We start from the raw sequence: 22492 nt of genomic DNA, 5'->3' as shown, positions 1-22492 counted from the left end.
TTTAATTATGCATACTACACTGATAGGCCATATGCTCGTAAATAATTGGATGAATGACATATGTCCCTTCTTTGGGGGGGGGGGGTGGGGCAGTGCTACATTTAGTTGTAATGCTTTGTAAATGTTATGCACCCCATACCATAATCAGACAAAATCTTTAATAATAATGTCGTAAATAATTAAAACTTAGGCTACCCACCCAAAAAACAAAAGTGCTCATACTATCCATAAAATATAAATTTTTATTAAATGGGTTATGATGCTGAAGTTACCCACAGGCATTTGTCTTAAATGTCACATGATGGAAGCTTCGTCGATGCTTGATTGAACAGCTGTGTCGTATTCAGCTCACTCGAATCCAGAACGTTGATGAAGAGAAGTCTATGGATGCCAGTCTCTGGACCGTAGTTTTATCCAAAAGAGGGACATTATTTGTGGGCTGCATTTCGCAAAAGCTAACTTTGATTTTGTTTAATCAGTGAAGCTTCATAGACTAGCCATATCCACAAAGGCTGTCGCTTCCCAACTGCTGGCGCCAGGCTGAAGTGGAGTGCGCAACGAGTATTGTGTCCTGTTGTAGGGCACTAAGTGCGCGACACATTCACTGCTTCTCCGCGAGTCAACTGTAGACAAGTGTAGAGCGACACGAGAGGAACAGTATTGTAAGAAAAATAGCGCTTTCATCGACGAGACTTATTTGTGAAGGTAAACAATGTTTATTTCAATTATTTCCTTCCCTTTAGAAGTGTCTTTAGTAGGCTGTCCGAAATGTGTTCAGTTGAGATATAGGTGTTCAGAAGCGCCTCTTTAGTTTGTTCGTCTCCACGTGATATACTATTTTCTTCATTCACTGCTTTGTAAAAAATAACTAACTTTTCGAAGCATTAGTTTTAGAAGCTTATTCCTGGGATGTAGGCTCTAGCAATGTAAAAAAAAAAAAAAAACTTAACTGTTAAGGTCGAATAATGATAAACACTATCCTTTGTATAAATATTCAAATTAATTTAGTCAGTTATTGAGTTTAATCTGAATGAGAACGGTGTAGGCTGTTTATGTGGAGGGAAAACCTTCACTTCCATAAACATAACTTTTTACCATGTCGATGGGAATACGAATAGGTAGTTTTTACGACTGTGGGGGAACGATGTTTTCAGCATGAACTAATGTGTAAGCATTTTTTTTTTAAGAGAAGTCTGGAATTGACGTTGTTGGCAGCCTATTATAGATATAATTGCAAGCCCTTGCTTTGAAAATCGAAACGATATTGAACGCATCCCACTTGGTAATTTAACTTAGGTTTAGTGCATTACTGAAGAGCAGGACCAGGCAGACGTTGGTGGAAAGTGGCGTCAGTATCGATTTTGTTTGGTGGTTTGAGGTATCTGTGATGCTGTAATACGTTTGATAGCATATTTCACTATCACTGTGATCAAACCTGAAACGATCGAAAACGTTCTAACTTTACCCTACTGAATAGTGTTATTGACTATGTTTATTCCATGTGTAACTCTGTTTGTGTCTAACTGCTTTGCTTTATCTTGGCCAGGTCGCAGTTGTAAATGAGAACTTGTTCTCAACTAGCCTACCTGGTTAAATAAAGGTTACATAATCAAAGACCAACTAACTGTATCGTTTTGAATAAAACTGACGTTAAATTGCTGTTAAGTCATAATGAAGTAAGAGTAAGAGAGAAATGAGTTTATCTGCCAAGCCTATACATGCCTGTAGTCTTGGAGACTGGCAGTCATGAACAATGTTATTTAACCTTCTGGCAGTTACCACTGGCTAGTTCACAGCCAATGTACACTGACACAGCGTCAGCATCTGCTTGACAGGGAGCTAATACCACGCTCCCTCTTTTTCTTTTGGAGGTCCCATATCACAGAGCCTGCCTCTTCTTGTACAGTCTGTCCTCCTGTCTGTTCACTTTACACTATTACACTGTCTCAGCCAGCCTGCCTATGCTTCTGTCTGTCTCCTCTCTCCTATGGCACTGTCATAACAACACACTGACTCGTGACTTTTACATGTAAGTTCTGCTTCTTCCGACTGGCTCATTAGCCTATTCTGTCACATCCTGATCTTTCACCTGTCCTTGTGATTGTCTCCACCCACCTCCAGGTGTTGCCCATCTTCCCCTGTGTATATAAACCTGTGTTCTCTGTCTGTTGCCAGTTCGTCTTGTTTGTCAAGCCCACCAGTGTTTTTGTCAGCTTCTGCTTTTCCCCAGTCTCTCTTTTCTCATCCTCCTGGGTTTTTACCCTTGCCTGTCCTGACCCTGTACCCACCTGCCTGACCACTCTACCTGCCCCTGCCTGCCGTCCTGTACCTTTGCCCCACCTCTGGATTACCGACCTCTGCCAGACCTGAGCCTGCCTGCTGTCCTGTTCCTTTGCCGCTGTTGCTGTAATAAACATTGTTACTTCGACACGGTCTGCATCTGGGTCTTACCTTGATTCCTGATATATTCAGTCTTCCTTAATGTGGGAACCTTAGTATTGTGCCGCACACAAAGAGACATGGCTAAGTTAAGCCCTAAAAGAGAGAGTACTAGGTCTCATGACAAAGCCAGAGAATGTGCCATTTCTCTGGGTGACTGGCTGTGTAAGTGAAAATACATTTGAACAGATCCAATATAGATTTCTGACATAATCAACAGTGGAGTGTCTGAAAGATTTTATTTGAGAAAATGATCACCACAGTTAGTCTTTTATTTTTGGATCAGTTGATTGACAGGCTGCTGACATTCTGGCCTTGTTTGAAGAGGTGGAAACACTTTATTTGGATAGTCCATCTGTAGATGCTGTACAGATTATCTTCAGACTAACTATCTACTAACTCTAACCCTAGCTCTAACCTTAACCCTCATCCTTACCCTAAATTTAACCCTTACCCTACCCCAAACCTTAACCCTAACCCTTATTCTAAACTTAACCCTGACTATTACTGTAACCTTAGCAAGCAGTTGCTTATCAACAGATAGTTTGTTGATAGTATGACCATGTGTAGAGCACTTACAGATGGAAAATCGGGACTATCCAAATAAAGTGTGACCGAAGAGGCGAGCACAGCCAAGAAACACTGGCTGAGATCTGTCAGGGAGATGCCTTTGGAGCAGCATAAAAGGCTTGGAGCAAGGCAAGCACTGCTCAAGCCTACTAACATGTTCTGACATGAACTGTCCCCAGGCACTCAGTCAGAGGCAGTCCGTTGTTGCCTCTGAACCCTGAAGACTCAAGGCTGGTAAGATGCCCTCTGCAGAGTCTCCAGAGGTTTAACTGTTGGCTTGAGTTTGTGTTCAAAATTAAACCCTCTTTTCTTTTTTGTTGTTGTTGTGGAAATCGAAATATTTAGATTGAGGGCCATTGGAATGTTGTTTCGGGAGCACCGTGGTGAAATAACATGACCTTTACGCCATCCCTTTGCCTGGTATTTATTTTTGGGCTAAGTGACAGGTTTTGGGATGTTTTTATAGCCAAAATTACAGCATTACTAACAATAGTCTCTTGTGACGTATAGTAGATACTCTTGTAAGCACGGTGCTGGGGAAGAGTACCGGGAGTCTCGGAGTGTTTTGTAGGTCAGGAAGACTGTTTGACGTATGAGTATGACTGATTTAGCACAGCCCTGTAGTGCCTATGCTTGTGTTATATACAGGGGCTATGGAGGGTGATTGTGGCTAGCTAACTCCCTCCATAGCTGTGTTGGGGCTCCATGGCCCCATGTCATGTCCCCCATGTCCAGCCACTGTCCCCAGGGCTCTATAGTCCTCTGATGCTTGCCACCCCACTGACCACCAACTCGCATCAGTGGAACACACAGGCCACGTTACTCTGGAGACGGAGCATAGCGACATCCGGCCGTCATGGAAACTGGGTCAGTGGCTTTCCAGAAAGGAGTGTACAGACGAATCCTTGACAGTGACAGAAATAATGTTTTAAAAAAAAGACATTTTGGTTAACATGCATTTCTGTTCTACTACTGACAAATGTTTGAGTAACTCCAGACTTTATTGTCTTGGATTATAACCAGGTCCTAGTGTGAAAGTCACGTTCAGTGGTAGGGACCTAGTCAGTTGTGTAATAGAAGCCAAATTGGCTGTTTATAGTGTTGAATTTGCATGAGCTGCTATGTTCAGAATGCTTGGTATTAAAATGAGCAGGTATGTTCAGAATGCTTGGTATTAAAATGAGCAGGTATGTTCAGAATGCTTGGCATTAAAATGAGCTATGTTCAGAATGCTTGGTATTAAAATGAGCAGGTATGTTCAGAATGCTTGGTATTAAAATGAGCTGGTATAGCCTCTTAGCAACATCTACAAACACAGTCGATGACGTGTAAATTGAACTCTACAAATCCCAAATTACATTAGCCCATAGATCATAACGAGGACGGTTCCTCCAAGCAACCAATGGATAACGCCTTAGCCTAAAAATATCAATATCAAAAGACTAAACATAAATGTGATCCTGACCAGTGACCACCCTTTTTCCATGAGGCTGTGAGAGTTCTGGGAACAGAGTTCTGATTCATTGCAGGTTGTTTCCTTTCCCATCATTGACTTTCCGACCGTTGTGTTAAAAAACGGTAGTTGGTTTTTGGATTGAATTGAGGCTGGGTGCGTGCTAATTGAATGGACAGCGAGAGTACTGACTGACCTAGTTTCATTACTGATGATGCAGTGGGTTCCATTCCACTGGAGACAGTTAGATGCATGGTCAGTCTGATATCTGCTGTGGCCGTACAGCATTTACTGCGATGCGGCCTCTGCCGAAGTCAGAGCAAACATACTTTTTGCGCTTTGCGGAGCAGAGCTGTTGTCAAGGAAGTGAGTTTGTTTATACAGAACCTCCCGCCCCAACCTACCGTCAACCAATCATGTCAATTCGGAGCTATACGGAGCCATCCGCATTATTACAACATTTGAGAGGCGCACGGCGATGTGGTACGGAGCTTGATTTGGCCTCTGTATTCCTCCGGAGGCTCCGCAATTGCGTCACACCCTCCATACGAAGCCTCCGACCACATTGTCGGGTCAAGCATAAATTGGCTTTTGGTCGCTGTTAAAATGAACTCCGCCCTCGCGTGGTGAGTGGCGGGAAACACACCACAGGACACTGGGTCACGTTCATAAGGCACCAACTGGAGAAAAATAAAACAGAACTGGGACTTGTCTAACAAGAAACTATCATTTTAGTTTTCTGTTGCAGAATATTTTAAAGCATTTTCTATTGCTTGCTTTATGAACATAACCCAGAGTAGGTGCATGGTCAAAATGGCTGGTGGTGCTATCAAATAAGACTGTTAGGTTTCTATAGTAATAAAAAGTACCAGACACTAAACAGAAAGTACGGTTCACTAGATTGTTGCTGTTGGGTGTTCATCCGTGTATTGGATTCCAGTCACAGGAAGGATGTGCCCATCTTCTTCAAAGGTAGTTTGTTGTAATGCAAAGAGGGACTGAGGCTTTTTGCATCTCCCGGCTTAGGCCCTGGAAGCTTTGAACATCTAATGAGAAACGTTGGTCAATAGACAGTTTTTCTCGGATCAATCGCCATTCATAATCCCATACGGGCTGGAACGATATGTGGACTGAATTAGTATTCATAGTAGATTGAATGGGGCCTGTTGATCTCTTTGTGTGTGAATGGACATGATAGAGAATTTGGTTATTGGATGTGGGTATCCTTTGATCTAATACGAAAAGTGTGTGTGTGTGTGTGTGCAGATGCAAGCATGTGTGTTATGTGCATTTGTCGATAAGTTTCTTGGAAACCAATGACTCACACATTGAACTGGCAAGTTGGACATCATCATAGCTCCCTGTACTCCCCACTGTACCATGGCAACAGGTATTAAGCCTTTGCCAAGACTGTGCTTCAAGTGGCGAGGATGGGACACAATGACACTCTCAAACAATGATATATTCGAAATTATCAACTGGGTTCTAGCCCTGAATGCTGATTGGCTGAAAGCTATTGTATATCAGACCGTATACCATGGGGTATGACAAATGTATTTTTACTACTCTAATTGTGTTGTCGTGCCAAAGAACAGCCCTTAGCTGTGGTATATTGGCCATATACAATATACACTTAGATGTATATTGGCCATATACCACACCCCCTTGGGCCTTATTGCTTAAATAGACTCCCTGTTTGGATTCTGTCTTTTATCTAAGATGTGACACTTGTAAGTGGATCCATACCAATCTAGGAAACTTGTTTTAAAAAATTGATGATTCCAAAATCAAAAAACCACTAGCTACTGATGATAAGCATTTAATCGTGCTATCCTTTGGGTGGGCAGAGCAAATGGCTCCTCATAAGGTTGCTGGCACTAGGATAATGACATCTAAGGGAATTGGAAATAACTAAAATATTACATATTAATCTTTTCTTTCTCATTTTCATGTTGAGGTAGAGGATATTGTTCTGCTCTAACGGCAACTATTTCACCATGACACTTAGATGTCAACTAGATGAAACTGCATTCCCACTTCTGACTGCCTGGTATTTTCACTGTAGAAAAGATAAGTCTGTCTGGATATTTCTCCTAGTCTTTTACTTGTATATGGCCCAAAAGTCAACAACACCCTGCACTGGTTGCTTTCTCCTGGAATAAGAGTTCATGAATATACAACAGAATATCTTTGCTAATAACTTCCTGTGGAAGTAGCTGTTTGGAGACTTCATAGAACCAGTTAACCAGCATTAATGTACACAGGCAAATCTGTAAATAAATAAAAAAAAACTTATTTTTTCCCCCAACTGAAAGCTTTAAAACATTTCTACTCTATTTCTTCTGAATTGCAGGTCCATATTGGTTCAAATCCTAAAAGTCCTCATCTTTCAGCATCAGATAGTGACTATGTAGCAAAGCCAGGCATGGCAAAGTTCTCCCTGCCTCCACTTGTCTCTGGTTCATTCCAAATGTCTTGGGCCCTTCTCTCCCCATCCAAACACTTGTCGTGCCCCTCTGGCAACCAGTCTCCCCATCTGCGACAGCCAGCCCCGAAAAGCCTGCAAACGTCACCGTCCAAATACAGTCCCATAGAGTTGGAATGGAGAATCACACACTTTTACCCTATTCCCCAGCCACTTTAATATGGACCGACTATTTCTGACTGATCGCACAAGGACTAATGACGTCTGTACATTTTTAAACCATCTTGCACTGATGACGTGTGATCAACAGTCAGGCTGTTCTGTCATTTAATCTTCTGTCATTTATTCGGTCATTATGTTTTGTATAATTTAGTATTCTGTTATTTGGTGCTCTGTCAGTATTGTGATTTGGTGTTGTGATTTAGTGTTCTGTCATTTTGCATTGTCATTCAGTGTCCTGTTATTCGAGGCATAGCGTTTTGTCATTTTATGGTTATCTATCATTTGAAATGTTTTTATTTAGAAAACTGTAGTTCTGTCTACACCAGGAAATAGGGCTTCTATACATTGAAGTTCAAACTGCCTTGATAGATCTCTATTTTTAGATGTTTGGTAATGATGCCTTGTGTGTGTGTGTGGGGGGGAACGAGCACAACTGGATGCTAGCATCGAACGTTAACCACCCTATGATAAAACACAGTAGCCTGTCAATGAATGGCCTTGTGCGTCACACGCAAGCTAGTGCGTCACACGCAAGCTAGTGCGTCACACGCAAGCTAGTGCGTCACACGCAAGCTAGTGCGTCACACGCAAGCTAGTGCGTCACACGCAAGCTAGTGCGTCACACGCTAGCGAAGCCACTGGTGTTGAAAGGCTGGTATTAATGTCTAAGTGGACGTGTGGGTAAGAGCTGTACTGAATGGGGACTGATTGGCTACCTGATAATGGCCCTCATTTGCTTTCCCCTCATTGCTTACACCCGCTGGACCTATGTGCTAAGAAGTCCCATTTGATTGACTGTTGAGTCTATGGCTGTGTTCCAATCACCTCCTCGTCTCCTTTCCTTCCTGATAGCTGACCAATGGTAATTTTCAACCTCTGAGTGAGCTACGTGGCCCAAATTTACTTTTGGTTTGAAGAGAAGGCCTATGGACCTTTTGCCTTCATCCACTTCTAATTAAATGGAATTGATTTTCTAATTGTATAAATTATAAAGTGGTTCATTGTAGAGGTCGACCGATTAATTAGGGCTGATTTCAAGTTTTTATAAAAATCGGAAATTGGTATTTTTGGACACCGATTTTTTTTTTTTTACACCTTTATTTAACTAGGCAAGTCAGTTAAGAACACATTCTTATTTTCAATGACGGCCTAGGAACGGTGGGTTAACTGCCTCGTTCAGGGACAGAACGACAGATTTTTACCTTGTCAGCTCAGGGATTCAATCTTGCAACCTTACGGTTAAGTAGTCCAACGCTCTAACCACCTGCCTCACGAGAAGCCCGCCTGTTACGCGAATGCAGTAAGAAGCCAAGGTAAGTTGCTAGCTAGCATTAAACTTATCTTATAAAGAACAATCAATCAATCATAAGCACTAGTTATAACTACACATGGTTGATGATATTACTAGTTTATCTAGTGTGTCCTGCGTTGCATATAATCGATGCAGTGCGCATTTGCGAAACAGGGCTGTCGTTGCTCCAACGTGTACCTAACCATAAACATCAATGCCTTTCTTAAAATCAATACACAGAATTATATATTTTTAAACCTGCATATTTAGCTAAAAGAAATCCAGGTTAGCAGGCAATTTACCCAGGTGAAATTGTGTCACTTCTCTTGCGTTCATTGCACGCAGAGTCGGGGTATATGCAACAGTTTGGGCCGCCTGGCTCATTGCGAACTAATTTGCCAGAATTTTATGTAATTATGACATAACATTGAAGGTTATGCAATGTAACAGGAATATTTAGACTTATGGATGCCACCCGTTAGATAAAATACGGAACGGTTCTGTATTTCACTGAAAGAATAAACGTTTTGTTTTCGAGATGATAGTTTCCAGATTCGACCATATTAATGACCTAAGGCTCGTATTTCTGTGTGTTATTATGTTATAATTAAGTCTATGATTTGATAGAGCAGTCTGACTGAGCGATGGTAGGCACCAGCAGGCTCGTAAGCATTCATTCAATCAGCACTTTCGTGCGTTTTGCCAGCAGCTCTTCGCAATGCTTCAAGCATTGCACTTTATGACTTCAAGCCTATCAACTCCCAAGATTAGGCTGGTGTAACCGATGTGAAATGGCTAGCTAGTTAGCGGGGTGCACGCTAATAGCGTTTCAAATGTCACTCGCTCTGAGACTTGGAGTAGTTCCCCTTGCTCTGCATGGGAAACGCTGCTTCGAGGGTGGCTGTTGTCGATGTGTTCCTGGTTTGAGCCCAGGTAGCGGCGAGGAGAGGGATGGAAGCTATACTGTTACACTGGCAATACTAAAGTGCCTATAAGAACATCCAATAGTCAAAGGTATATGAAATACAAATCGTATAGAGAGAATTAATCCTATAATTCCTATAATAACTACAACCTAAAACTTCTTACCTGGGAATATTGAAGACTCATGTTAAAAGGAACCACCAGCTTTCATATGTTCTCATGTTCTGAGCAAACTACTTAAACGTTAGCTTTTTTACATGGCACATATTGCACTGTTACTTTCTTCTCCAACACTTTGTTTTTGCATTATTTAAACCAAATTGAACATGTTTCATTATTTATTTGAGGCTAAATTGATTTTATTGATGTATTATATTAAGTTAAAATAAGTGTTCATTCAGTTTTGTTGTAATTGTCATTATTACAAATAAATTAAATATCGGCCGATTAATCGTTATCAGCTTTTTTTTGGTCCTCCAATAATCGGTATCGGCGTTGAAAAATAATAATCGGTCGACCTCTAGTTTATTGGTAATGATAGAATAGACCAGTGTCATTACACGCTTTGCTGTACCATAGTGAGTCAACCGTAGTGGGAGAGATGACGTGTTGCATCCACAGTCAGAGGTCAGATTAGATATTTACATTACCACTGTCACATCAAATCAAATCAAATTTTATTAGTCACATACACATGGTTAGCAGATGTTAATGCGAGTGTAGCGAAATGCTTGTGCTTCTAGTTCCGACAATGCAGTAATAACCAACAAGTAATCTAACCTAACAATTCCACAACTACTACCTTACACACACACACAAGTGTAAAGGGATAAAGAATATGTACATAAAGATATATGAATGAGTGGTGGTACAGAACGGCATGGCAGATGCAGTAGATGGTATAGAGTACGGTATATACATATGAGATGAGTACTGTAGGCTATGTAAACATTGTATTAAGTGGCATAGTTTAAAGTGGCTAGTGGTACATGTATTGCATAAAGATGGCAAGATGCAGTAGATGATATAGAGTACAGTATATATACATATGAGATGGGTAATGTAGGGTATGTAAACATTGTATTAAGTGGCATTGCTTAAAGTGGCTAGTGGTACATTTTTACATAATTTCCATCAATTCCCATTTTTAAAGTGGCTGGAGTTGTCAGTATGTTGGCAGCGGCCGCTAAATGTTAGTGGTGGCTGTTTAACAGTCTGATGGCCTTGAGATAGAAGCTGTTTTTCAGTCTCTCGGTCCCTGCTTTGATGCACCTGTACTGACCTCGCCTTCTGGATGATAGCGGGGTGAACAGGCAGTGGCTTGGGTGGTTGTTGTCCTTGATGATCTTTATGGCCTTCCTGTGACATCGGGTGGTGTAGGTGTCCTGGAGGGCAGGTAGTTTACCCCAGATGATGCGTTGTGCAGACCTCACTACCATCTGGAGCGCCTTACGGTTGTTGGCGGAGCAGTTGCCGTACCAGGCGGTGATACAGCCCGACAGGATGCTCTCGATTGTGCATCTGTAGAAGTTTGTGAGTGCTTTTGGTGACAAGCCGAATTTCTTCAGCCTCCTGAGGTTGAAGAGGCGCTGCTGCGCCTTCTTCACAACGCTGTCTGTGTGGGTGGACCAATTCAGTTTGTCCGTGATGTGTACACCGAGGAACTTAAAACTTTCCACCTTCTCCACTACTGACCCGTCGATGTGGATAGGGGGGTGCTCCCTCTGCTGTTTCCTTAAGTCCACAATCATCTCCTTTGTTTTGTTGACGTTGAGTGTGAGGTTATTTTCCTGACACCACACTCCGAGGGCCCTCACCTCCTCCCTGTAGGCCGTCTCGTCGTTGTTGGTAATCAAGCCTACCACTGTAGTGTCATCCGCAAACTTGATGATTGAGTTGGAGGCGTGCATGGCCACGCAGTCGTGGGTGAACAGGGAGTACAGGAGAGGGCTCAGAACGCACCCTTGTGGGGCCCCAGTGTTGAGGATCAGCGGGGTGGAGATGTTGTTACCTACCCTCACCACCTGGGGGCGGCCCGTCAGGAAGTCCAGGACCCAGTTGCACAGGGCGGGGTCGAGACCCAGGGTCTCGAGCTTGATGACGAGTTTGGAGGGTACTATGGTGTTAAATGCTGAGCTGTAATCGATGAACAGCATTCTCACATGGGTATTCCTCTTGTCCAGATGGGTTAGGGCAGTGTGCAGTGTGGTTGCGATTGCGTCGTCTGTGGACCTATTGGGTCGGTAAGCAAATTGGAGTGGGTCTAGGGTGTCCGGTAGGGTGGAGGTGATATGGTCCTTGACTAGTCTCTCAAAGCACTTCATGATGACGGAAGTGAGTGCTACGGGGCGGTAGTCGTTTAGCTCAGTTACCTTAGCTTTCTTGGGAACAGGAACAATGGTGGCCCTCTTGAAGCATGTGGGAACAGCAGACTGGGATAAGGATTGATTGAATATGTCCGTAAACACACCAGCCAGCTGGTCTGCGCATGCTCTGAGGACGCGGCTGGGAATGCCGTCTGGGCCTGCAGCCTTGCGAGGGTTAACACGTTTAAATGTTTTACTCACCTCGGCTGCAGTGAAGGAGAGCCCGCAGGTTTTGGTAGGGGGCCGTGTCAGTGGCACTGTATTGTCCTCAAAGCGGGCAAAAAAGTTGTTTAGCCTGTCTGGGAGCAAGACATCCTGGTCCGCGACGGGGCTGGTTTTCTTTTTGTAATCCGTGATTGACTGTAGACCCTGCCACATACCTCTTGTGTCTGAGCTGTTGAATTGCGACTCGATTTTGTCTCTGTACTGGGACTTAGCCTGTTTGATTGCCTTGCGGAGAGAATAGCTACACTGTTTGTATTCGGTCATGCTTCCGGTCACCTTGCCCTGGTTAAAAGCAGTGGTTCGCGCTTTCAGTTTCACGCGAATGCGGCCATCAATCCACGGTTTCTGGTTTGGGAATGTTTTAATCGTTGCTGTGGGTACGACATCGTCAATGCACTTCCTAATGAACTCGCTCACCGAATCAGCATATTCGTCAATATTGTTGTTGGACGCGATGCGGAACATATTCCAATCCGCGTGATCGAAGCAGTCTTGAAGCGTGGATTCAGATTGGTCGGACCAGCGTTGAACAGACCTGAGCGCGGGAGCTTGTTGTTTGAGTTTCTGTTTGTAGGCTGGAATCAACAAAATGGAGTCGTGGTCAGCTTTTCCGAAAGGGGGGCGGGGGAGGGCCTTATATGCGTCGCGGAAATTAGTATAACAATGATCTAGGGTTTTCCCAGCCCTGGTAGCACAATCGATATGCTGATAGAATTTAGGGAGTTTTGTTTTTAGATTAGCCTTGTTAAAATCCCCAGCTACGATGAATGCAGCCTCAGGGTGTGTGGTTTCCAGTTTACAAAGAGTCAGATAAAGTTCGTTCAGGGCCATCGATGTGTCTGCTTGGGGGGGAATATATACGGCTGTGATTATGATTGAAGAGAATTCCCTTGGTAGATAATGCGGTCGACATTTGATTGTGAGGAGTTCTAGATCAGGTGAACAGAATGACTTGAGTTCCTGTGTGTTGTTATGATGATCACACCACTTCTCGTTAATCATAAGGCATACCCCCCCGCCCCTCTTCTTACCGGAAAGATGTTTGTTTCTGTCGGCGCGATGCATGAAGAAACCAGCTGGCTGCACCGACTCCGTTAGCGTCCCTTGAGTTAGCCATGTTTCCGTGAAGCAGAGCACGTTGCAATCCCTGATGTCTCTCTGGAATGCTACCCGTGCTCGGATTTCATCAACCTTATTGTCAAGAGACTGGACATTGGCGAGTAGTATGCTAGGGAGTGGAGCGCGATGTGCCCGTCTCCGAAGCCTGACCACGAGACCGCCTCGTTTGCCCCTTTTTCGGCGTCGCACAGGGTCGCCGGCTGGGATCAGATCCATTGTATTGTGTGGAAGGCAAAACACTGGATCCGTTTCGGGAAAGTCATATTCCTGGTAGGAACGATGATGAGTTGACGTTAATCGTATATTCAGTAGTTCCTCCCGACTGTATGTAATGAAACCTAAGATTACCTGGGGTACCGATGTAAGAAATAACACATAAAAAAACAAAATACTGCATATTTTCCAAGGAACGCGAAGCGAGGCGGCCATCTCTTTTCGGCGCCGGAAGTGTGCAACCAACGGCTCTGACTCAGTCCTTTGAAACAATGAACATGCAAAAGCCCTTTAAATGAGATGCATTAGTCTCATCTTATACATTTGTACCCATACATTATCAATATCGTGATACAAGGGGCCGTGAGGCCATGTTATCAATATCGTGATACAAGGGGCCGTGAGGCCATGTTATCAATATCGTGATACAAGGGGCCGTGAGGCCATGTTATCAATATCGTGATACAAGGGGCCGTGAGGCCATGTTATCAATATCGTGATACAAGGGGCCGTGAGGCCATGTTATCAATATCGTGATACAAGGGGCCGTGAGGCCATGTTATCAATATCGTGATACAAGGGGCCGTGAGGCCATGTTATCAATATCGTGATACAAGGGGCCGTGAGGCCACGTGAAGCCATGCAAGTCGTTGCAAAAAGAAACACAAAGCCTGAATAGACTGGTATTTCTCTCTCACACACACACACTCCCACTCAAAAACAGCCAGTGACAGTAAACAGACAACTCATTATGTAAAAGAACTGCCTTTTCAACACATATATCCCCATGCATGCCCAGAAACCAGGCTTCTAGCTAGCGTGGGCAACAGCTACTGCAACCAAGTGATCAGTGCTGCTTATGACTGATGAGCATCAACATCAATATGCTGTTGCATATGTCACACCACCATAGTGTAAGACTGCTACACTTTTGCTTGACAGGATCAAGTTGTGTTAATCAGATGGGTCTTGACTGGATCATGTTGTGTTAATCAGATGGGTCTTGACTGGATCATGTTGTGTTAATCAGATGAATCTTGACTGGATCATGTTGTGTTAATCAGATGGGCTGAATTATGGAATATGAGGAGTAATTCACAGGCCTCCCCAGCACTATTAGTGGTGTGTGTGGTTTTGGCCTGAGGCAAAGCGAGGGCAGACAGACCTACAACTGCAGTTCAAAGTTCAGCTTTTTCAAAATCAGCCCAATGTTCATGAAGCATGAAACACTGTATGGTTCGTTTAAAAAATATTTTGAGAGTTCAGGGCACTAGGCTAGATTTTCCTTACTTGAAAAAAAAATACAGCTAAACTGACAAAGTAATACACTAATATAAAAGTACACTGAACTATGATACACCGATTAGATGTCAGGATGGAAAGGAGAGCAGGGAGGATTACTGGGACATTTTTATACACTGAGACATGCCTGGCAGGCAACGCTCATGGCTTAAACTACCTACAAGTTTGTCTGGCAATTGACAACTGGGACGCAGGATTGACCATTGGGTCTTAGCCATTGCCTTACAATTGACCATTAGGACATAGACATGACCTTATCATTGACTACTGTTACACCGACCACTTTCTATTAACTCTCCACTAACTCCGTCCTCTCTGTCTCCCTGCAGCTCCTCTTTCTGCCGGTGGCGCCCCCTGCAGTTGTGGTATGACCCTGTGTGGCAGGAAGGTGTTGACGGTGCTAAGCAGCGTGTTCGCTGTGTGCGCCCTGGGCCTGCTGGGCATCGCTGTCAGTACTGACTACTGGCTCTATCTGGAGGAGGGCGTCATCCTGCCCCTCAACCAGAGCACCGAGTTACGCATGTCCCTGCACTCGGGCCTCTGGAGGGTCTGCTTCACAGCTGGTAAGTTTCTGGTTAGGGGTAGACGTTGCCCCGTAATTACAGATCTAGGATCAGTTCAGATTAGAGATACATATGTCCCTGCAGTCAGAGCTGTGGAGGGTCTGATTCATATTTGGTGAGTAGATGTTGCCCCTCAGGCACAAATGTAAAATCAAGGTCAATTAAAAAAAAGATGTATGCTTTGTCACAAACACCAGATAGGTATAGGGAAATGTGTGGTTTTACGGGGTCAGCCATACACTCTTAGAAAAAAGGTTTCCGAAAGGGTTCTTCCGCTGTCCCCGTGGAGAACCCTTTTTGGTTCCAGGTAGAACCCTTTTGGAACATACAACCTAAAAGGGTTCTCCTATTGGGACAGCCAAAGAACCCTTTTGGTGGAACCATTTGGGTTGTATGTACCCTTTCTACAGAGGGTTCTACCTGGAACCAAAAAAAGGTTATTCTATGGGGACTGCCAAATACCACTAAGGTTCTAGTAACACCTTTTTTCTACGAGTTTAGTAGTACGGCGCCCCTGGAGCAAATTAGGGTTAAGTGCCTTGCTCAAGGACACATAGTCAGATTTTTACTTTGTCGGCTCGGGTATTAGAACCAGCTTTCGGTTACTGGCCCAACGCTCCAGCTGCTAAGCTACCTGCCACCTTAGATGTTGCCCCTTACCCTTAGGCACAAATCTAGGATCAAGGTAGATGCTGCCCCTTAGGTGTCCCAAGATCATCATAACCCTTAACCATTCAGGGACACTGACCATTGTTTACTATCTGAAGTTTCTACGTCTGACTGGTAGCTTCTAGCTGGCCTCGGTGCCAGTCTGTTTCTGTTTTGGTAAGTGATGACAGGAGTTGGCGAGGAGGAGAAACAGTCTGGCACTCCAGGCTGATTCACTAGACCGTCACAGGACCCACTCTTGAGAGTCAAATGTTCATCCTCTTCTCTCTCCACTCCCTCTCGGCTGCGTCCCAATAATCTGTCCTTGAGTTACCCTGTCCACCCATGTTGTGTTATTACCATGTCCTATCAACTCAGCCTGGCTGCTCTCTCTCGCTCTAGGATGCTGACGGTGAAAAAATCATGCTCTTCTACATTCTCTTTTTCCTTTGTCACTACCCCATGTGTCCCATTGCTGAACTGTTCCTCAGCGCTGGCCATGCCGCTCGTCATTCCAGCATACAACACCTGTCTTATTGTGCAGGTCCATAAACTGGCCCACTTTCTGAAGACGCAGTAGTGACCCTACTAGCCAAGCTAACCCAACACCCCTGTTCACTTTCTCCTTCTACTCTAACTGTGAAAAGCCTTGTTTAAAGGGGAACTAACACTGGCTTCTCTCCACCCTGCATGGTTACCTTGTGCCCTATCACAGGGATGCTCCTCCCCTTCCGACCCCACCCCCTCGCTGCACTGAGACATGCTGGGAGCTTGAAGTGGAAGCAGGAAGTACTAACTTTCAGCCCTTTTCTCTCTTGGCGACGCTATCTTTCAAAGTGTTTCCGAGCAGTAAACCAGGTATTCACTTCCTCTCTGATGTACTGTACTCTCTCCCTAGGTAGCCTCTGGATACTGAGGTTGACACAATCAAATGTAGCCAGTGCATTAGACTGAAACGAATGAGCTAACATTTACTGTATTTAAAATACATGCACTTGCCAAGTAATATTTGTCAGGACAATAAACAGGATTTGTTTCTATATTGCCATTATACCAGTGAAGGCTGGTGGAGGTAGAAATTGGGAGGACGGGCTAATTTCTCCCTTCACCAGCATTATACTTTCCAGGAAGTATCACAAACTGACATATGATGGTACAAAGCACATTCCTAGGTACTTCCATGTAACATGTCTTTTTTGCCCTCAGTGTCCATCCTGACCTCCACATGTTCTCAAGCAGCACACTGTCAACATGACATGTTTCTGTGGTGATTAAATAGCGGATGTTTTGCCTTGGTCCAAAAGACCAACTTCCATTGAAGGACTAATGAACCATTATTTGTGTTTTAGCTGCGATTTAATGGCCTTGTTGCTAAACTGCCCCAGCTAGCTGTCTGTTTGACCCAGAAACTCTAGGCTTGTGTTTAGTTAGGCCCTGTGTGTCTGTCACTATCTGACCTAGTACTGTTATGATACATCATTACAACATAAAGAGTGAATGGACTGTGTTATGCCCAGTATTGATGCTGCGGTGCGTCCGTTGAGTGGTAAATGCAGCTGTTGGTCCCAGTCTCTGTTTGATTTGTGCTTGTATTGACTCTGGTCAATCCACTGATGTATAAAAGCTCACTTCTCTCATGTCCATGAGACTGGGAAGAAGATGTTCTGACTAGGGTGCTATAGTAGTTAGAAATGGCAAACAGGTCACTGGTTGATCGACATGCACATAAGGCCAGTTTCCTGGACTGGAAGACACCTTTAGAGGAGATTTTCCATTGAACATGCTTTTTAGTCCAGGAGTATGCCTAATATGAGTCCAGTAAACCACCGCATAGCGAGTAAGAAAAATGAAGGGGATTTGTTATATTGAGTTAGAACAAACTGAAATAAGCCACCTATCGACTTTGGACCATAGACATTAAAACCAGTAGATAGTGCTGACGCTAATGTCATCCATGCATTCCTATGGAAAATTTGAAGGGCGCCATATTGCTGAATGGGGCTGAATGGCACTTCCTCGTAGCCTGTGATTGGTCTTTTTCAGTACATGGTCCTGAATGATGACAAATGTAGTAGTCAGAATGGATCACTGTTTAATTCAATCTATTGATTTGTAGCGAACTTTAAAATAATTCATGTTGGGATCAAACTTGATCATAATAAACTAATTTTAGAGACCAAAACCTCCCTCAAATTTTGGGGCCGTTCTGGCGATTAGAATTTACGTAGGCTTTCTTGGCCAAACCATGGCTTTTGGCACCGCTAGGTTGCTATGAAGTAGACGACCAGCAGAGCTTGTGACTTCACGCTCCAGACCAGAAACTGGGGACCTGCTTTGGACATGTAGGGGTACTGTACGAAAGTACAAATACATGTCCTTTTATTCCAAACCATCTAACCATGGTTCACCAAGTCCTCCTCCTGGCCTAACCAGGTACAATGCTGGGAAATGGTGCTTTAATTTTGATTGTTTTTCTGGGCAGAGCTGAATAGTATTTATGAACATATAGTATGTCTGAAAGTTGCAGTCTAATTTGATTCCATTTATTATTTAATACATTTTACTGCAGTCCATCGCCACAGCAATAGTTGTGCAACATCATTATAAATCCATTTGCTGCAACCTCTATATAATTGTGACTTGTCTAGTGTTACTGTTAATGGTGTTTGTCATCGTTGACACTATGGGATGCGTTCCAAATGCCCCCCTTTTCCCTAAATAGTGCATTACTTTTGACCAGAGCCCTGGTCAAAAGTAGTGCACTATTTAGGGAATAGGGGGGCATTTGGGACGGGCCATTATGGCTTAATAAGGCAGCGAGGGATCCCATGGCTCTTCATCATTAGCCTTCTAGTAATTAAATTATACCAGACTGACAGCAAAGACTCACTTATTGAAGAGTGTTATTTACTGCTAAGACTCTGCAGCGTGAGAGAGAGATTCAAACCCGCGCACGCATGCATACACGCACACACACACACACACACACACACACACACCATCACCTGTGGGTAGGGTGAAATTAAAATAAACACTCTTTCGTCACAGGACAGGGTGATAAAATGTCATGGCTGGGTGTTGGAACAAGCACTTGTATCTTCCTCTTTCCTCATCTAACAACCCTGGTGTCTGTGTTAATGGATTTAGACAACTCCCAACTCTGTCACAGTTCTCTCCTATGTCTATTCCCAACTCTGTCACAGTTCTCTCCTATGGCTATTCCCTATTCTATGCAACAGTTCTCTCCTATGTCTATTCCCTATTCTATGCAACAGTTCTCTCCTATGTCTATTCCCAGCTCTATGCAACAGTTCTCGTATGTCTATTCCCAGCTCTATGCAACAGTTCTCTTCTATGTCTATTCCCAACTCTATGCAACAGTTCTCGTCTATTTCCTATTAATCTACGTTCATGCCATTTAATTCCTGCACAATTCCATTGATTAACTCTACTTACCCCCTTTTCTAGCAATGAGCCCCAAGTGTGTGAGCTTTGTATTTACATGTTAAAGGTGTGATAAAGGGTTAATAAATGCCGTCTTCTCCTTTGCTTGTGTTGTAGGAGATGAGAAGGGCCGTTGTTTCACCATTGAGTATGTGATGCCCACCAACGTGCAGCTGACGTCGGAGTCTACAGTTAGTGTGCTGAGTAAGTGAAGAAGACTTGTCATACGCTCATCTCAGTGTCATCTTCCTCTGTTCTGGGGACATATCAAATGTCTTAGAGTCGTAGTGCTGATTTAGGATCAGTTTTACCTTTTTTAGATCACAATGTACAGTATAAGATAACATGGACAGGCGGATACGTTAGGAATACGGGCTCTGGTCCCGAGCACAAACACATCTGTTCTGTTGTGGGAGGGCATAAAGGTAGGGCCAATAGTTTTTCCTGACTGTATGACCTGGCAAGTCATTAACTATCATATAACCAGAGCCCAGACTTTTTCCAGATCAGATGACATGGTCAGGAAGAGATCCTGGCCTAACTCCTAGGCCGCCAGACAGACTGCTGTCACTTTAGGCCTCAAGATATTTCTGTTGTTAAAATATAAAAAATAACTTTGACATAAGTTCAGTGATAGATGAGGGGTATGCCTGAGGAGAGGAAGAACATGCTTCATCGTCAATCCCACAAGGTCCATTCTGATAATGTCAAACAAAAGGCATGAGTTTCAATGGAATGTCCTTCCTTTGCCTACATTACTCACAATTATCATAATGAATAATAGTCAATTCGGTGGACAATGATGCGATACACGTACTGTATGTCATATACATATGTCATACCCCCAGAGAGACCGAAGGTACTCATGGTATGCATGATGTATGCTTTGAAGCATGACATGGCGTGGCCAGGCCTACAAGCCCTCAATCCAGCCTCTCTCAGCCTGTTGCGGACAGTCTGAGCACTGATGGAGGGATTGTGCGTTCCTGGTGTAACTCGGGCAGTTGTTGTTGCCATCCTGTACCTGTCCCGCAGGTGTGATGTTTGGATGTACCGATCCTGTGCAGGTGTTACACGTGGTCTGACACTGCGAGATGATCAGCTGTCCGTCCTGTCTCCCTCTAGCGCTGTCTTATGCGTCTCACAGTACGGACATTGCAATGTATTGCCCTGGCCACATCTGCAGTCCTCATGCCTCCTTGCAGCATGCCTAAAGCACGTTCACGCAGATGAGCAGGGACCCTGGGCATCTTTCTTTTGGTGTTTTTCAGAGTCAGTAGAAAGGCCTCTTTAGTGTCCTAAGTTTTCAGAACTGTGACCTTAATTGCCTACTGTCTATAAGCTTTTAGTGTCTTAACGACCCTTCCACAGGTGCATATTCATAAATTGTTTATGGTTTATTGAACAAGCATGGGGAAACGGTGTTTAAACCCAATACAATACATCTCCCGGGTGGCGCAGTGGTCTAGGGCACTGCATCGCAGTGCTAGCTGCGCCACCAGAGTCTCTGGGTTCGCGCCCAGGCTCTGTCGCAGCCGGCTGCAACCGGGAGATCCGTGGGGCGACGCACAATTGGCATAGCGTCGTCCGGGTTAGGGAGGGTTTGGCCGGTAGGGATATCCTTGTCTCAGTATGTTAAAAAAAAAAATAATAATGTTATAAAATGTATGCACTCTACTGTAAGTCGCTCTGGATAAGAGCGTCTGCTCTTGGCCGGTAGGGATATCCTTGTCTCAGTATGTAAAAATTTAATAAAATGTATGCACTCTACTGTAAGTCGCTCTGGATAAGAGCGTCTGCTAAATGACTAAAATGTAAAATGTTATTTGGATTTTATGAATAATCTTTGAAATACAGGGTCCTGAGAAAGGGACGTTTCTTTTTTTGCTGAGTGTCTTTTTTTTGTGGAAATACTTGGGAACAGATTTAGTAAATTAAACACATTTTTAGCTGAATGTTGCCAACCCCTACCGTATGCTCTGTGTAAGAGAAAATATAAATCCATATGGCACAGGCTTGGGATGGACTGAATGGATGTAAGGTAGAGTAGTGCTACAGTGGTCCCAACTGACACACATCCACAGAATCTACACAACTCCCCCCATATAGATATATGTTTGTGCTATTCCTGACTTGCCTCTGAGGCATGGCTCATTCCACTCTAACAAGGGATACGGGGGAGATATGAAAAATGCAAGGGGCAATTTATTTTGCGAGAGATGTCCCTCAGGCCAAATGCAGATGGATACACACAGGATGGGTAATGCTCAGACAGGCACTAGGACCCTGGAGACACACTGTCAGAGGAAATGCAGTTTGAGTAAAATACAGCGAGAGAGAGAGAGATTCCCATAAGGCCTAAAGTGAAGAAGATGGGAGAATGAAGATTTACTTAACTCGGAAAGCAGTAATAAGACCTGTGGGGGGTCTGTCTCACTCACAATTTAAATAATTGCAAAACCCACAGATCAGACCAATATACTACCAGACACAATTGTATTCATTGAACAAGCATGGGAAACCGTGTTTAAACCTTTTACAATTAAGATCTGTGAAGTTTCTTTTTTTGATGAGTTTATGATGACGGGAACCGAGAGCTCCTTGCCATTTAAGCTGGCTATCAAAGAGTGGCGCCACTAGTTAGAGGGAGCTCATCACCAATTCCTTGTCCTTACAGACCACCGCAATTTGGAGTACTTAAGAAGTGCTAAGAGGCTCAACCCCAGACAGGCTCGTTGGGCGCTTTTCTTCAACCGCTTCAACTTCACCGTCACCTATCTGTCTGGCAAGAAAAATGTGAAGGCCCGATTCCTTATCCCATCTATTTGACTCCCCTTCCTCTAACCCAGCTCCCGAGCCCATCCTGCCTCCGTCTTGTGTCGTGGAACCCATACAGTGGGAAATCCAATCAGCTGTCCAAGAGGCCCTACGCCACGACCCAGCACCTCCCGACACCCCTGCAGGCAAGACCTACGTTCCGGTGTCCGTCAGACCCCAGCTAATGCAGTGGTGCCATACCTCGCTGAGTTCTGGCCATCTCGGGATCACCCGGACCACGGAGCTACTGACACGCAAGTTCTGGTGGTCATCCCTAACAGAAGACATCAGAGATTACGTGCTTTCCTGTCCCGTCTGTGCATGGGCAAAGAGCCCTCGCCAACTACCTACCGGTAAGCTCGAGCTTTTACCTACACCACACAGACCATGGTTCCACATCGCCATGAATTTCCTCACTGATCTGCTAGACTCTTCGGGCTTCACTACTATTTTAGTTGTAGTGGACCGGTT

The 22492-nt window shown here is 44.1% G+C and overlaps 1 protein-coding gene across 2 annotated transcripts in view; it reads left to right on the top strand.

Annotated features, from left to right (window-relative positions):
* Nucleotides 1-296: 296 nt before the first annotated feature.
* Nucleotides 297-22492, top strand: part of LOC139567523 (voltage-dependent calcium channel gamma-5 subunit-like) — a 32656-nt gene continuing 10460 nt past the window's right edge. Inside the window, exons 1-4 of one of the 2 annotated variants that reach the window (XM_071388851.1) lie at nt 297-705; nt 14879-15112; nt 19322-19408; nt 22054-22374. In XM_071388851.1, the coding sequence (XP_071244952.1) occupies nt 14917-15112; nt 19322-19408; nt 22054-22374 (604 nt within the window). In that variant the 5' untranslated portion in view covers nt 297-705; nt 14879-14916. The remainder of the gene's footprint in view (nt 706-14878; nt 15113-19321; nt 19409-22053; nt 22375-22492) is intronic. The other variant, XM_071388852.1, reaches the window with a different exon arrangement.

The sequence above is a fragment of the Salvelinus alpinus genome, chromosome 2 (genome assembly GCF_045679555.1).
Source record: "Salvelinus alpinus chromosome 2, SLU_Salpinus.1, whole genome shotgun sequence".
In the NCBI taxonomy this organism is placed as follows: Eukaryota; Metazoa; Chordata; class Actinopteri; order Salmoniformes; family Salmonidae; genus Salvelinus; species Salvelinus alpinus.
This window is presented reverse-complemented; position numbering and strand designations above follow the sequence as displayed.